At 44.7% G+C, this 16,094-nt stretch overlaps 1 protein-coding gene across 3 annotated transcripts in view; it reads right to left on the reverse strand.

Annotated features, from left to right (window-relative positions):
- WDR17 (WD repeat domain 17) overlaps positions 1 to 16,094 on the reverse strand; it is a 68,780-nt gene that overhangs the window by 39,667 nt on the left and 13,019 nt on the right. For 2 of the 3 annotated variants that reach the window (XM_034064816.1, XM_034064815.1), the window contains exons 1-2: positions 15,852 to 15,974; positions 15,137 to 15,320 (exon numbers count right to left, since the gene is read on the reverse strand). In XM_034064816.1, coding sequence (XP_033920707.1) covers positions 15,137 to 15,320; positions 15,852 to 15,974 — 307 coding nt within the window. Of the gene's footprint in view, positions 1 to 15,136; positions 15,321 to 15,851; positions 15,981 to 16,094 lie in introns of those variants that run through there. The other variant, XM_005145530.3, reaches the window with a different exon arrangement.

Below are 16,094 nucleotides of genomic sequence, written 5' to 3' on the forward strand. Positions count from 1 at the left end.
AGTACTTGTTTACCCTCTGTGTGAAGAATTTTTTCCTAATATCCAGTCTAAACCTCCTCTGGTGCAGGTTGAGACTGTTACCTTTTGTCCTATCGCTTTTACTTGGGAGAAGAGACTGACCCCCACCTCACTACAACCTCCTGTGAGGTAGTTCTAGAGATCAATAAAGGACTCACCCGAGCCTTCTCTTCTCCAGACTAAACAATTCCAGTTCCCTCGGCTCTTTCTCATAAGATTTGTGCTCTAGACACTTCACCAGCTTTGCTGCACTTCTCTGGACCTGCTCCAGCACATCAATATCTTTCTTGTAGTGAGGGGCCCAGAACTGAACATGGCATTCTAGGTGCAGCTTCACTACTGCTGAGTACAAGGAGATGATCACTTCCCTGGACCTGCTGGCTATGCTGTTTCTGATACAGGCCAAGATACCACTGGCCTTCTAGGCTGCCTAGGAACAAACCGGCTCATGTTCAACCATTTGCTTTGTCATTTAGTAATGTTTCCCAAAGAATTCTGCCAACCAGCATCCTAAACAGGCCAAAGTCAGTCTTCCTCAAGGCCAAGGTGGAGGTTTTGCTGACCTTTTTACTGACTTCTCCAGAGACTGAAAATTGAATTATTTTGTGATCACTTTGCCCAAGATGGCTTCCAACCATCACATCATCAACCAGTTCTTCTCTGCCTACAAACAGCAAATCTAGCCAGGCATCTCCCCTAGTTGGCTCACTAACCAGCTGTGTTAGGAATTTATCTTCCACACCTTCCAAGAACCTCCTGGATTGTTTCTTCTCTGCTGTGTTGTACTTCCAGCAGACATCTAGTAGGTTGAAATCCCCCAGGAGAACAAAGGCAAGAGATCATGAAACTTCTCCCAGTTGTTTGGAAAACACTTCATCTGTAGCTTCATCCTGGTTGGGTGGTCTAGACTCCTATCAGAATATTTGCTAGATTAGCCTTCCCCCTAATCTTCACCCACAAACATTCAGCCTTCTCACTCACAACACTGAGTTCAAGGCAGCTGATGCACTCCCTGACATTCAACGCAACCCCATCACCTCTTTTTCCTTGCCCATACCTTCTGAAGAGCCTTTAGTCACCCACTGCAGCACTCCAATTATGTGAATCATTCCACCACATTTCTATTATGGCAATTATGTCATGGTTTCCCTGCTGAACAATGGCTTCCAAGTCCTCCTGTTTGTTGCTCATACATTGGCATAAATACATTTAAGTTGCCCTGTGGATCTGGACTCCAACAGCAGCATGCTACCCCATGGCTCATTTCTGGCGAGCCTGGTATTATCTCCTTCCCACTTTGAACCTAGTTTAAAGCCCTTTCTGTAAGCCCTGCTAGCTCCTGGGCTATAATCCTTTTACCCCTTTGGGCAGGCCTGGTGCCGTGTACACTGACCCATGGTCAAAAAAAAAAAAAACAAAATTATGATCCTGACACCAGTTATGAAGCCAGGAATTAATTAATGAGATTTTTCTGATGTAATCATTTCCAGGCAGGAGGCATGAGAACACTACTTGGGCTCCTGAACCAGTTGTCCTGAGGCCCTGAAGTCCTTCTTGAGTCCCCTCAGGTTTCTTAAAGAGATTTCCTCATTGCCCACCTGGAAGACTAGTAAATGATAGTAGTTGCAGGGCCATATCAGACGAATGAGTTTTTTGGTTAAGTATCTTATCCTGCCCCCAGGGAGGCAGCAGACTTCCCTGTGAGTATGGTCAGGTCAGCATATGGGGCCCTCTCTTCTGCTTAGAGTCACCAATCACAACCATTCTTTTTTTTTTGTAGTAGAGCTGGTTGTACTACAAGGTGTTCTCCACCTCTTCTGACCTGGATGGTCCCTTATCATCATCTTCCTCACTTTCCTGATCCTTAGCCATTCCACCTCTTCCCATCGCTCTGCCACCATGCAGAGCAAATCATCAACCACTTGACATCTTACACAGCCACGATCTAACGTAACTGACAGACTTTGTCACTCACTACAGCCAGATGCCTGGACAGCTATGTGTTTATGAGGGACCTCTGTCCGGATCATCATGTCCTTCCTGGCCAGAAGAGAGAAATAAGCTTTCTTTGCTTTCTGTTTAGAGGATGCCATCCTAGAGCACTTTCTGGATGACCACTGGCTGAGCTGACCTCTGAAACCTGCTGGACTACTGGACCCTTTCCACTCAGCTTATCTGCTCACCATAGGCTACATTTTATTTGCTTTCACTTCTGTAAAGTTATCATTAAAACACAAAAGGTTTAAAAGTTATACAACTTTTTATACAGTGATGCGGAGGGTTTTTTTTCAGCTCAAAAAGAAATCAATTGCAAATAAAAGACATAGTAGGGACAATATGGGCCCTCTCCAGAAGCTATCAGGAGAACCGGCAACCCTGGATTTGGCTGAGGTTCTGAATGACTTCTTTGCCTCATCACTGGCAAATGCTCTGACCACACCACCCAAGTCTTGGAAGGCAGGTCCAGGGACTGAGAGAATGAAGACCTTAGGCCCACTGTAGGAGAGGATTTAGTTCAAGACCATCTCAAGAACCTGAACGTGCACAGGTCCATGGGACCTGATGAAATGAATCTGTGGGTCCTGAAGGAGCTGGCAAATGAAATTGCTAAGACACTGTCCATCATATTTGAAAAATCATGGCACTCAGGTGAAGTTCCCAATGACTGGAAAAAGGGAAATATAACCCCCATTTTCAAGAAAGGGAGAATGGATGATCTGGGGAATTACAGATCAGTCAGTCTCACCTCTGTGCCTGGAAAAATCTTGGAGCAGATTCTCCTGGAAGGCATGTTAAAGCACATGAAAAACAAGAAGGTGCTTGGTGACAGCCAGCATGGCTTCACTAAGGGAAAATCCTGCCTGACCAATTTGCTGGCCTTCTATGAGGTGGCTACAGAACTGATGGACAAGGTAGAGCACCTGATGTCATCTACCTGGACTTGTGCAAAGCGTTTGACACTGTCTCACATGACATCCTTGTCTCTAAATTGGATATACAGCAATTTGCTAGGTGGACCACTCAGTGGATAAAGAACTGGCTGGATGGCCGCATGCAAAGGGTTGTGGTCAATGGCTCTATGTCCAACTGGAGACCAGTAACGACTGGTGTCCCTCAGGGATTGGTGTTGGGACGGGTCTTGTTCAACATCATTGTTGGTGACATGGACAGTGGGATTGAGTACTGTGTAGAGTTCTCTTGTCCTCAACATAAAAAGGACATGGAACTGTTGGAACATGTCCAGAGGAGGGCCACAACAATGATCAGGGGGCTGGAGCAACTCCCATATGAAGATAGGCTGAGAAAGTAGAGACTATTCAGCCTGGAGAAGAGAAGGCTGTGTGGAGACCTCATAGCAGCCTTCCAGTATCTGAATGGGGGTTATAGGGATGGCTGGGGATGGACAATTCATTAGGGATTGTAGTGATAGCACAAGGGGTAATGAGTTAAAACTTACACAGGGGAAGGTCAGATTGGATTTCTTTACTGTAAGGGTGGTGAGGCACTGGAATGGGTTGCCCAGGGAGGTTGTGAATGCTCCATCCCTGGCAGTGTTCAAGGCCAGGTTGGACAGAGGCTTTGGTGACATAGTTTAGTGTGAGGTGTCCCTGAGCATGACAGGGTGGGTGGAACTAGATGATCTTAAAGTCCTTTCCAACCCTAAATATTCTATGATTCTATGGCATAATATAAGTCATGGTTCTGGTTAGGGTTAGGAGAGCCACAAAGTCCACAGGTCCAGAGACATTAGGGCTGCAAAAGTCATACAAGATGAGTACTGCACTGCGTCAATATTGTTCTTTACAAACTTCTCACCTAGAACACACATGGTGCTGAAGATACGAGAATGAATATTATGGTCTCATCAAGTTTAGGGTTAGGTTTTGGGTTCAGAGAGTCAAAAACCCCACATCTGTCCAGAGACAATGGGGCTGAAAAAGGCATGCCAAGATGAATATGGATCTGTGCCAGCATTGCTCCTGACATACGTTGCTTATAAGCAACATGCATGGTGCTGGAGTCATGGGCTTCACAATTATGTTGTAATATAGGCCAGGGTCTAGTTACATTAGTTATTCAGAGATCCACAGAGCCTACAGGTCCAGAAAAACTGTGGCTGCAAAAGGCATACCAAGATGAGTGCGGCACTGCATGAACGTTGCTCCTTAAATAACTTTCTCAAGAGCAACACCCATGCTGCTGGAGAGGTGAGCCTCACAATTATGGTGTAATATAGGTCAGTGTTTTGGTTAAGCTTAGGATTCAGAGAGCCACAAAGCCTAAAGGTCCAGACACACTGGGGCTGCAAAAAGCACAGCAAGATGAATATCCCACTACAACAACGTTGGTCTTTACACATCTGGAATACTCATGATACTGAACCTGTGAGCCTCAGCATTGTGGTGTCATAAAGTTTAGGGTTGGGTTAGGGTTCAGAGAGACACAAAGTGCACAGGTCCAGAAACACTCTAGCTGCAAAAGGCGTGCCAAGCTCTGTACGGCACTGCGCCAGCATTGATCCTTACATACATTTCTCATGAGGAGCACCTATGGTGCTTAAGAAATGAGCTTGAATATAATGCTAACACAAATTTAGGGTTAGAGTTTAGAGGTGCACAAAGCCTATAGATCCAGACACACTGTGGCTGCAAAAGGCATGCCAAGATGGATATAGCACTGCACCAACACTGATCCTTAAATATATTTCTCATCTGCAACACCCATGGTGCTGAACACCTGACCAGGAATATTACGGTCTCATCAAGTTTATGATTAGGGTTAGGGTTCAGAGAGCCACAGAGACCACATGTCCAGAGACAATAGGGCTGAAAAAGGCATGTAAAGATGAGTACGGCACTGTGCCAACATTGTTCCTTACATACCTTGCTCAGGAGCAACACCCATGGTGGTGGACACATGAGCCTCAGTGTTATAGTGTCATCAAGTTTACAGTTAGGGTTCAAAGAGTCAAAAACCCCACATGTCCAGAAACACTGGGGCTGCAAAAGGCATGCCAATATGAGTACAGCACTGCAACATTGGTCTTTACAAATCCTTCTGATCTGGAACACCCATGAGGCTGAGCTGAAGGTTAGGATTAGGGTTAGGGTTCAGAGAGCTACAAAGCCTACATGTCCAGACACACTGGGGCTACAAAATGCATACAAAGATGAATATCCCACCGCAACAACATTGGTCTTTACATATCTTTCTCATTTGGAACACCCATGATGCTGAAGCCGTGAGACTCAGGATTGTGGAATCATAAAGTCTAGTGTTAGGGTTAGGGCTAAGAAAGCCACAAAGCCTACAGGTCCAGAAACACTGTGGCTGGAAAAGGTGTGCCAAGATGAGCACGGAATCGCACCAATTCTGATCCTTACAAATTTTTTTCATCTGGAACACCCATGATACTCAAGACATGAGCCCGAATATTATGGTTTCATCAAGCTTAGGGTTAGGGTTAGGTTTCAGAAAGCCACAAAGCCTACAGGACCAGACACTCTTGGCTGCAAAAGGAGTGACAAGCTCAGAACACCACTGCGCCAACACACATCCTTACAAATATTTCTCATGAGAATCACCTATGGTGCTGAATAAATGAGCTGGAATTTTACGGTATTGTAAAGTTTAGGGTTAGGGTTCAGAGAGCCACAAACAACACATGTCCAGAGGTACTGCAGCTGCAAAATGAATACCGAGATGAATATCGCACTGAAACACACTGGTCTTTACACATATTAATAATCTAGAAACCCCATGATGCTGAAACCGTGAGCCTCAGGATTGTGGTATTAGAAAGTTTAGGGTTAAGGTTAGGGTTATGGTTCAGAGAGTCAAAAAGCACACAGGTCCAGAGACGCTGAGGCTGCAAAAGCATGCAAAGGTAAAAACGGCACTGTGACAACATTGGTATTTACACATCTTTCTCATCTCGAAAACCCATGATGCTGAAGCCATGAGCCTCAAGATTGCAGCATCATAAAGTTTAGGGTTAGGGTTCAGAGAGCCACAAAACCAACATGTCCAGAGATACTGTGGCTGCAAAGGGCATGCAAAGATGAGCATGGCAGTGCAACAACACTGGTCTTTACACATTTAGAAAACCCATGATGATGAAGCGGTGAGCCTCAGGATTGTGGTATCAGAAAGTTTAGGGTTAGGGTTCGGAGAGACACATAGTGCACAGGTCCAGAAACACTGTGCCTGCAAAAGGCGTGCCAAGATGAGTATGGCACTGCACCAACATTGATCCTTACATACATTTCTCATAAGGAGCACCTATGGTGCTTAAGAAATGAGCTGGAATTTTATGGTATTATAAAGTTTATCATTAGGGCTCAGAGAGTCACAAAGCCTACAGGTGCAGACACATTGGGGTTGCAAAAGTGATACCAAGCTGAATATCAAACTGCAACAACACTGGTCTTCACATATCTTTCTCATTTGGAAAACCCACAATGCTGAAGCGGTTAGCCTCAGGATTGTGGTATCAGAAAGTTTAGGGTTAGGGTTCAGAGACCCACAAAGCCCACAGGCCAAGACACATTGTGGCTGCAAAATGTGTACCAATATGAATATCCCACTGCAACCACATTGATCTTTACATGTATTTCTTATTTGCAACACCCACAATGCTGAAGCCGTGAGCCTCAGGACTGTGGTATCAGAAAGTTTATTGATAGGGTTAGGTTTCAGAGGTTCACAAAGCCTACAGGTCTAGAAACATTGTGGCTACAAAAGGCATACCAAGATGAGTATCCCAGTACAACAAGGTTTGTCTTTACACATCTTTCTCATTTGGAATACCCACAATGCTGAAGACGTGAGCTTCAGGATTGTGGTATCAGAAAGTTTAGGGTTAGGATTCAGAGTGTCAAAAAGCCCACGGGTCCAGAAACAGTGGGCTGCAAAAGGCATACGAGGATACAAACAGCACTGCAACAATATTGGTATTTATACATCTTTCTCATCTCGAAAACCCATGATGCTGAAGCCATGAGCCTCAGGATTGTGGCATCAGAAAGTTTAGGGTTAGGTTCAGAGAGTCACAAAGTCCACATTTCCAGTAATACTGTGACTGCAAAAGGCAAGCAAAGATGAGTACGGCACTGCAACAACATTGGTCTTTTCACATCTGGAAAACCCATGATGCTGAAGTGGTGAGCCTCAGCATTGTGGCATCAGAAAGTTTAGGGTTAGGGTTATGGCTCAGAGAGACACAACGCACACAGGTCCAGAAACACTCTGATTGCAAAAGTCATGCCAAGCTCAGTAAGGCACTGTGCCAACATTGATCCTTATGAACATTTCTCATGAGGAGCACCTATGGTGCTGAAGAAATGAGCTAGAATTTTATGGTATAAACTTCAGGGTTAGGGCTCAGAGAGCCACAAAGCCTACAGGTCCAGACACATTGCTGCAAAATGCATACCAAGATGAATATACCACTGCAACAGTATTGGTCCTGACACATCTTTCTCATTTGGAACACCCACAATGCTGAAGACATGAGCCTCAAGACTGTAGTATCAGAAAGTTTAGGGTTAGGGTTCAGAGAGACACAAAGCCTACAGGTCCAGAAACACTGTGGCTGCAAAAGGCTTGCCAAGGTGCGTATGGCACTGCACCAACACCTATCCTTCCATATTTTTCTCATCTGGAAAACCCATGCTGCTCAAGACATGAGCCTGAATATTATGTTGTCATAAAGTTTAGGGTTAGGTTTCAGAGAGCCACAAAGCCTACAGGCCCAGACACACTGGGCTGCAAAAGGCATACACCAAATTGAATATCCCACTGCGACAACACCAGCATTTACAAATCTTTCTCATTTGGAAAACCCAGGATGCTGAAGACATGAGCCTCAGGATTGTGCCATCATAAAATTTAGGGTTAGGGTTCAGAGAGGCACGAAGCCCACAGGTCCAGAGATACGGTGGCTGGAAAAGGCATGCAAAGATGAGTATGGCACTGCAACAACATTGGTCTTTTCACATCTTTCTCATCTGGAACACACGACGCTGAAGCCGGAAGACTCAGCATTGTGGCATCATAAAGTTTAGGGTTAGGGTTCGGGTTCAGAGAGACACAAAGCACATGGGTCCATAAACACTGGGTCTGAAAAAGGCATGCCAAGTTCAGTACAGCACTGGAAGAACAGTGGTCTTTACACATCTTTCTGATCTGGAACACCCATGATGCTGATGCCATGATCCTCATTATTGTGGTATCATAAAGTTTACAGTTAGGTTTAGGGTTCAGAGATCCACAAAGCCCACAGGTGCAGAAAAACTGTGGTTTCAAAAGGTATGCCAAGTTGAGTACGACACTGTGTCAACATTGATCCTTATAAACATTTCTTATGAGGAGCACCTATGGTGCTGATGAATTCAGCTGAACTATTATGGTATCACAAAGTTTAGAGTTAGGGTTCAGAGATACACAGAGCCTACAGGTTCAGAAACACTGTGATTGCAAAAGACATGCAAAGCCCTGACTAGCCCAGACCAGGCACCCTATCTCTCCCTCCTCCCTGGCAGAGCATGAGCTACTGCTGAACCCATGACATTATCCACCCCTTATTCCATACCATTCACGTCACGCTCAGGTCCCACATTTTCAATATACCATCATATATATATATAAATATATATATCTGCATACACCCAGACAGATAGAAAGAAATCATTTCTTAATACATGGACCAATCCCTATAATGCTACCGAGTCCATTTGGTCCATGATGTTAGGTTTGTAATAGTCTTTTGTAGCAGGAGAGTCTGTGTGCAGTGCTGGATTGTTGCCTGCTGATGTTGATCATTCCTTTACTGCAGAACTCATCTGGTTCTATCAGAGTTCATTCTCTGTGGGGACGATGGTTAGAGGGAAGTCAGGGCCAGTTGCTGGTGACCTGAAGACATCTAGTTGATGGACTATAAAAATATTACACAGCAAGCAACAATGTATAATTAAGTTCATTGGCTGTTTTCCCCTAAAATCAAATCCCCTTGAGGTATACATCGGACTTCCCCATCTTCCTGCATTACCCACCAAGTATATCCGGGTCCTTGAGCAAAGGCAATCCCACGAGTGGGTTTGCCTTGGCCTGAAACAGGAGTAACCCAGACTGTCTTCCCTAGCAAATTTCTCATGTGCACTACAGGAACCTTGTCCCCCTCTACAATATGTAAAAGTTCTGACTGGGCTGGGCCAGCCCTGTTAGCAGATCCTCTGGTGTTGACCAAACAGGTGGCCTTTGGTAAATGTGTATCCCAATGCTTGAAAGTTCCCCCACCCATTGCTCTCAGTGTAGTTTTTAACAGCCCATTGTACCGTTCAATTTTCCCACAGGCTGGTACATGGTAGGGGATGTGATATACCCACTCAATGCCATGTTCTTTGGCCCAAGTGCCTATAAGGTTGTTCCGAAAATGAGTCCCATTGTCTGACTCAATTCTCTTTGGGGTGCCATGTCGCCACAAAATCTGTTTCTCAAGACCCAGGATAGTGTTCCGGGCAGTGGCGTGGCGCACAGCATATGTTTCCAGCCATCCTGTGGTTGTTTCCACCATGGTAAGCACATAGCACTTGCCTTGGTGGGTTGGGAGGAGTGTGATATAGTCAATTAACCAGGCCTCCCCATATTTATACTTCAGCCATCGTCCTCCATACCAAAGGGGTTTTAACCGTTTAGCTTGTTTAATTGCAGCACATGTCTCACACTCATGAATAACCTGGGCGATAGTGTCCATTGTTAAGTCCACCCCTCGATCACAAGCCCATTTGTATGTTGCGTCTCTGCCCTGATGGCCTGAAGTGTCATGGGCCCACCGGGCCAAAAATAATTCGCCTTTATGTTGCCAATCTAAGTCCATCTGAGCTACTTCAATCTTAGCAGCTTTATCCACTTGTTGGTTATTGTGGTGCTCCTCAGTGGCCCAACTCTTAGGTATGTGGGCATCTACATGGCGTACCCTCACCACCAGCTTCTGCACCCGGGCAGCGATATCTTGCCATAATGCAGAAGCCCAGATGGGTTTACCTCTGTGTTGCCAGTTGCTCTGCTTCCATTGCTGCAACCACCCCCACAGGGCATTTGCCACCATCCATGAGTCAGTATAAAGACAGAGTACTGGCCACCTTTCTCGCTCAGCAATGTCCAGGGCCAGCTGGATGGCTTTCACCTCAGCAAACTGACTCGATTCACCCTCTCCTTCAGCAGTTTCAGCAACATGTTGCTGAGGACTCCATACAGCTGCCTTCCATCTCCGATGTTTTCCCACAATACAGCAGGACCCATCAGTGAACAAGGCATACTGCTTTTCACTTTCTGACAATTTATTATATGGTGGTGCCTCTTTGGCACGCATCACCTCCTCCTCTGGTGACATTCCAAAATCTTTGCCCTCTGGCCAGTCCATGATGATTTCCAGAATGCCTGGATGACTGGGATTTCCTATCTGAGCTCATTGTGTAATTAGTGCAGCCCATTTACTCCAAGTAGCATCAGTTGCATGATGTGTAGAGAAGACCCTGCCTTTGAACATCCAGCCCAGCACTGGCAAGCAGGGTGCCAAAAGGAGCTGTGCTTCAGTGCCAATCACCTCCGAAGCAGCTCGAACCCCTTCATATGCTGCCAATATCTCTTTCTCCATTGGGGTATAGCTGGCCTCCAAGCCTTTGTATCCCCGACTTCAAAAACCAAGGGGTCGACCTCGAGTCTCCCCTGGAGTTTTCTGCCAGAGCCTCCAGGTAGGACCATTCTCCCCAGCTGCGGTATACAGTACATTTTTCACATCTGGACCGGTCCATACTGGTTCAAGGGCCACTGCATGAACTATCTCACGTTTAATTTGCTTGAAGGCTTCTTGTTGCTCAGGACCCCATTTGAAATCATTCTTTTTCTGGGTCACGTGATAGAGAGGGCTTACGATTGAACTGTAATTTGGAATGTGCATTCTCCAGAACCCCACAGCACCCAAGAAAGCTTGTGTTTCTTTCTTATCAGTTGGTGGAGACATTGCTGTTATCTTATTGATTACTTCTGTAGGGATACGTCTACGTCCATCTTGCCATTTTATTCCCAAAAATTTAATTTCCCGTGCAGGTCCCTTGACTTTACTCCGTTTTATGGCAAAACCAGCTTTCAGCAGGATTTGGATTATTTCCCTCCCTTTCTCAAAAACACAATAATGTCATCGATGTATTGCAAGTGTTCTGGAGCTTGCCCCTGTTCCAGTGCAGTCTGGATCAGTCCATGGCAGACGGTGGGGCTGTGTTTCCACCCCTGGGGAGTCGGTTCCAAGTGAACTGGACACCCCTCCAAGTAAAAGCGAACTGTGGCTTGCACTCTGCTGACAAAGGAATTGAGAAAAATGCATTGGCAATATCAATCGTGGCATACCACTTGGCTGCCTTTGACTCTAATTCATACTGCTCTAACATGTCCGGCACGGCAGCACTCAATGGTGGTGTGACTTCATTCAGGCCACGATAGTCTACTGTTAGTCTCTACTCTCCGTTAGACTTTCGCACTGGCCATATGGGGCTATTAAAAGGTGAGCGGGTCCTGCTGATCACTCCCTGCCTCTCCAGTCTACGGATCAGATTATGGATGGGAATCAGGGAGTCTCGATTGGTGCGATATTGCCGACGGTAGCATGAGCTACTGCTGAACCCATGACAGTGAGTAAGGCACTGCACCATTTCTCCTTACATAACTTGCTCATGAGCAACACCCACAGTGTTTGAGAAATGAGCCACAAAGTTATGGTGTCATCAAGCTTAGGGTTAGGGCTATGGTTCAAAGAGTTAAAAAGCCCACACACTCAGAATCACTGTCAATTCAAAAGGCATGCAGGGTGAGTACAGCACTGCAACAACACCGATCCTTACATATTTTTCTCATCTGGAACACCCATGGTGCTGAAGACATGAGCCTAAATAATATGCTCTCATCAAGTTTAGGGTTAGGGTTCGGTTTCAGAGAGCCACAAAGCCCACATATCCAGAGATACTGTGGCTGCAAAAGACATGCAAAGATGAGTACAGAAGTGTGCCAACATTGCTACTTACATATATTGGTCATGAGAAACACCCGTGGTGGTGGAGACATGAGCCTTGCTGTTACGGTGTCATCAAGTTTACAGTTAGTGTTAGGGTTCATAGAGTCAAAAAGCCCACAGGTCCAGAGACACTTGGGCTGCAAAAGGCATGCCAAAGTGAGTACGGTACTAGAACAAAATCGGTCTTTATACAGCTTTCTCATTTGGAGCACTCATGATGTTGAAGCCGTGAGCCTCAGGGTTGTGGCATCATAAAGCTTAGGGTTAGGGTTACGGTTCAGAGAGCCACAAAACCTACAGGTCCAGAAAAATTTTGTCTGCAAAAAGCATACCAAGATGCCAGAGACACTGTGTCTGTAAAAGGAACACAAAGATGAGTACGGTACTGTGCCAACATTGTTCCTTACATACATTGCTCAGGAGCAACACCCATGGTGATGGACACATGAGCTTCAGTGTTATGGTGTCATCAAGTTTACAGTTACAGTTATGGTTCACAGAGTCAAAAACCCCACAGGTCCAGAGATACTGAGGCTTGAAAAGGCATGACAATATGAGTATGACATTGGTCTTTACACATATTTCTCATCTGGAACAGCCATGATTCTAAAGCCATGTGCTTCACAATTATGGTGTAATATAGGTCAGGGTTTTGCTTACACTTAGGATTCAGGGACCCAAAAAGCCTATAGGTCCAGACATATTGGGGCTGCAAAATTCATACCAAAATGAATATCCCACTGCAACAACATTGGTGTTTTCCACATCTTTCTCATCTGGAACACCCACAATGCTGAAGCCAGGAGACTAAGGATTGTGACATTATAAAGTTTAGGGTTAGGTTTCAGAGAGCCACAAAGCTCACAGGTCCAGAAACATTGTGGCTGAAAAAGGCGTACCAAGATGAGTACAGAACTGCATCAACATTGATCCTTACAAAATTTTCTCATCAGGTGCGCCTATTGTGCTGAAGACATGAGCCTGATCAGTATGGTATCATAAAGTTTAGGGTTAGGGTTCAGAGATCCACAAAGCCCACAGGTCCAGAAACACTGTGGCTGCAAAAGGCATACCAAGATGCATACCACACTCCACCAACATGGATCTTTAGATATTTTTCTCATCTGGAACAACCACGGTGCTGAAGACATGAGCCTGAATATTATTGTCTCATCATGTTTAGTGTTAGGGTTCCAAGAGACACAAAGTCCAGATGGCCATAGACTCTTAGGCTGCAAAAGGGATGCTAAGATGATTACGGCACTGTGCCAACATTGCCCCTTGCATACCTTGCTCATGAGGAACACCCATGGTGGTGGAGACATGGGCCTTAGTGTCATGGTGTTAACAATTTTACAGTTAGGGTTATGCTTCAGAGAGTCAAAAAGCCCACAGGTTCAGAAACACTGCAGCTGCAAAAGGCATGCAAAGATGAGTACGGCACTGCACCAGCATTGCTCCTTACTTACCTTGCTCATGAGCAACAACCATGGTGCTGGAGATGTGAACCTCACAATTATTCTGTAATATAGGTCATGGTTTTGGTTATGTTTAGGGTTCAGAGAGCCAAAAAGTGTAGAGGTCCACACACACTGGGGCTGCAAAACGCATACCAAGATGAATATCCGAATGCAACTACACTGGTCTTTACACACCTTTCTCATGTGGAACATCCATGATGCTCAAGCCGTGAGCCTCAGTATTGTGGTATCAGAAAGTTTAGCATTAGGTTTCAGAGAGACACAAAGCACACAGGTCCAGAAACACTGTAGCCGCAAAAGGCATGCCAAGATGAGTACGGCACTGCGTACTCACGTTGATCCTTACAAACTTTTTTCATCAGTAGCACCTATGGTGCTGAAGACATAAGCCTGAATATTATGGTATCATAAAGTTTAGGGTTAGGTTTCAAAGATCCACAAAGCCTACAGGTCCAGAAACATTGTGGCTGCAAAAGGCATGCTACGTTGAGTATGGCACTGTGCCAACATTGCTCCTTACATACGTTGCTCATGAGGAACACCCATGGTTGTGTAAACACGAGCCTTAGTATTATGATTTTTAGAGAACAGATTCTGATCATCCCTGCAGAGAAGGACTTGGGGGTGTTGGTCACTGTAAAAAGGAACATGAGCCCCCAGTGTTCACTCGCAGCCCAGAAAGCCAACCACATCCTGGGCTGCATCAGAAGGAGTGCGACCAGCATGTTGAAGGACATGATCCTACCCCTCTACTCTGCTCTCGTGAGACCTCACCTGGAGGACTGCTCACAGTTCTGGTGTCCTCAACATAAAAAGGACATAGAATTGTTGGAACATGTCCAGAGGAAGGCCACAATGATGATAAGGGGCCTGGAGCACCTCCCGTATGAAGACAGGCTAAGAAAGTTGGGGCTGTTCAGCCTGGAGAAGGCTGCGTGGAGACCTCATAGCAGCCTTCCAGTATCTGAAAGGGGCCTACAGGGATGCTGGTGAGGGACTATTCATTAGGGACTGTAGTGATAGGACAAGGGGTAATGGATTGAAACTTAAACAGGGGAAGGTCAGATTGGATATAAGGAAGAAATTCTTTACTGTAAGGATGGTGAGGTGCTGGAATGGGTTGCCCAGGGAGGTAGTGAATGCTCCATCCCTGGCGGTGTTCAAGACCAGGTTGGATGAAGCCTTGGGTGATGTGGTTTTGTGTGAGGTGTCCCTGGCCATGGCAGGGGGGTTGGAACTAGATGATCTTAAGGTCCTTTTCAACCCTAACTATTCTATGATTCTATTCTATGATTCTGTGATTCTATGACAATTGAAAAGAAAATTCTTTAGTCAAGTATTTTAGAAAAAAGAGTAATTTCTTTCTTCACCAGTCACTAGATTTTCCAGAGCAATTTACTCAAACGCACTATCTTCTAAGATGAAGTGCAACAAATCTGACAAGAATATTGTGTTATGCAAGTGTTAAACCTCACTACCAACTGCTTAGAGTTTACTCTGTATCAAGTATTTCTGATACCTGTGAACGAAAATGCTGTACAGATTAAATAGACCTCCATGTCTGAAATACCTTTTGTATCGTCCAGCCTGGCCACAACTTTCTGTTCAGTCACATTCCAAATAATCACTGAACTATCTGCACTGGCACTTGCAAACATGTCAGGATTGTGGGGACTCCAAGATATGGCTGTGATTGTCTTCTTATGCTCAGACATAATTGCCAGGAGCTTGAATTCATTGTATCGATGATCCAGCTAAACAAAAAGTAAAATTCACTTTAGAAAGACAAACTTTGTAAACTCACTTTAAGTAGTGTTTGCCTGGAGACTAGTTCATATAACAGTATTAGACATACATATGACTTTATAGTGAATTTAACAGTCGTCAGTACCTGATATATCAATAAATCAAATTTTCATATATATGATTTGGACAGTAAAGTTGTATAGGGCTATATTCAATTAGCCCTACCAATATTAACATAGCCTATCCTCTTGTCACTTATAAAGTATTATATCCCATTAATAACCGCATGCAAATACAATCCCAAAATGCTTTATTTATAGGCATGGTTACAATCATTCAGTTATCTGCAACAGGTTAAACAGGATAGAATACGAAAAAATAATTTGGAAAGGGTATCTTGAATGGAAGATTGAACTTTACACAGACATCTTCTCTGTAGCTATCATACTTCCAAAAGCATTGTAGAAACATTCATTAAAAGGGTTCAAAGTGAAATAGACAACAACATAAAAATGTAATCTGTTAAATAAAAATCTTACCTGATAAATATAAATAGCAAGGGTAGCACAGTAGGCAAATCTGTCCCCACTAGCAGCACATACATCCTTGTTCCATGGCTGACATCCAGCTGCTAGAAGTCCCACTTGTCTAACCTGTGACATTTTTGCCTTTAAAACAGAAATTCATTAGACTACAAGATGACAGAATGTTAAAGAACAGAATAATAAATTTTTGTTCCCATAAATAATGTATACATATGAACCTTAAAAATATAGCTAGCT

The sequence above is a fragment of the Melopsittacus undulatus genome, chromosome 7 (genome assembly GCF_012275295.1).
Source record: "Melopsittacus undulatus isolate bMelUnd1 chromosome 7, bMelUnd1.mat.Z, whole genome shotgun sequence".
In the NCBI taxonomy this organism is placed as follows: domain Eukaryota; kingdom Metazoa; phylum Chordata; class Aves; order Psittaciformes; family Psittaculidae; genus Melopsittacus; species Melopsittacus undulatus.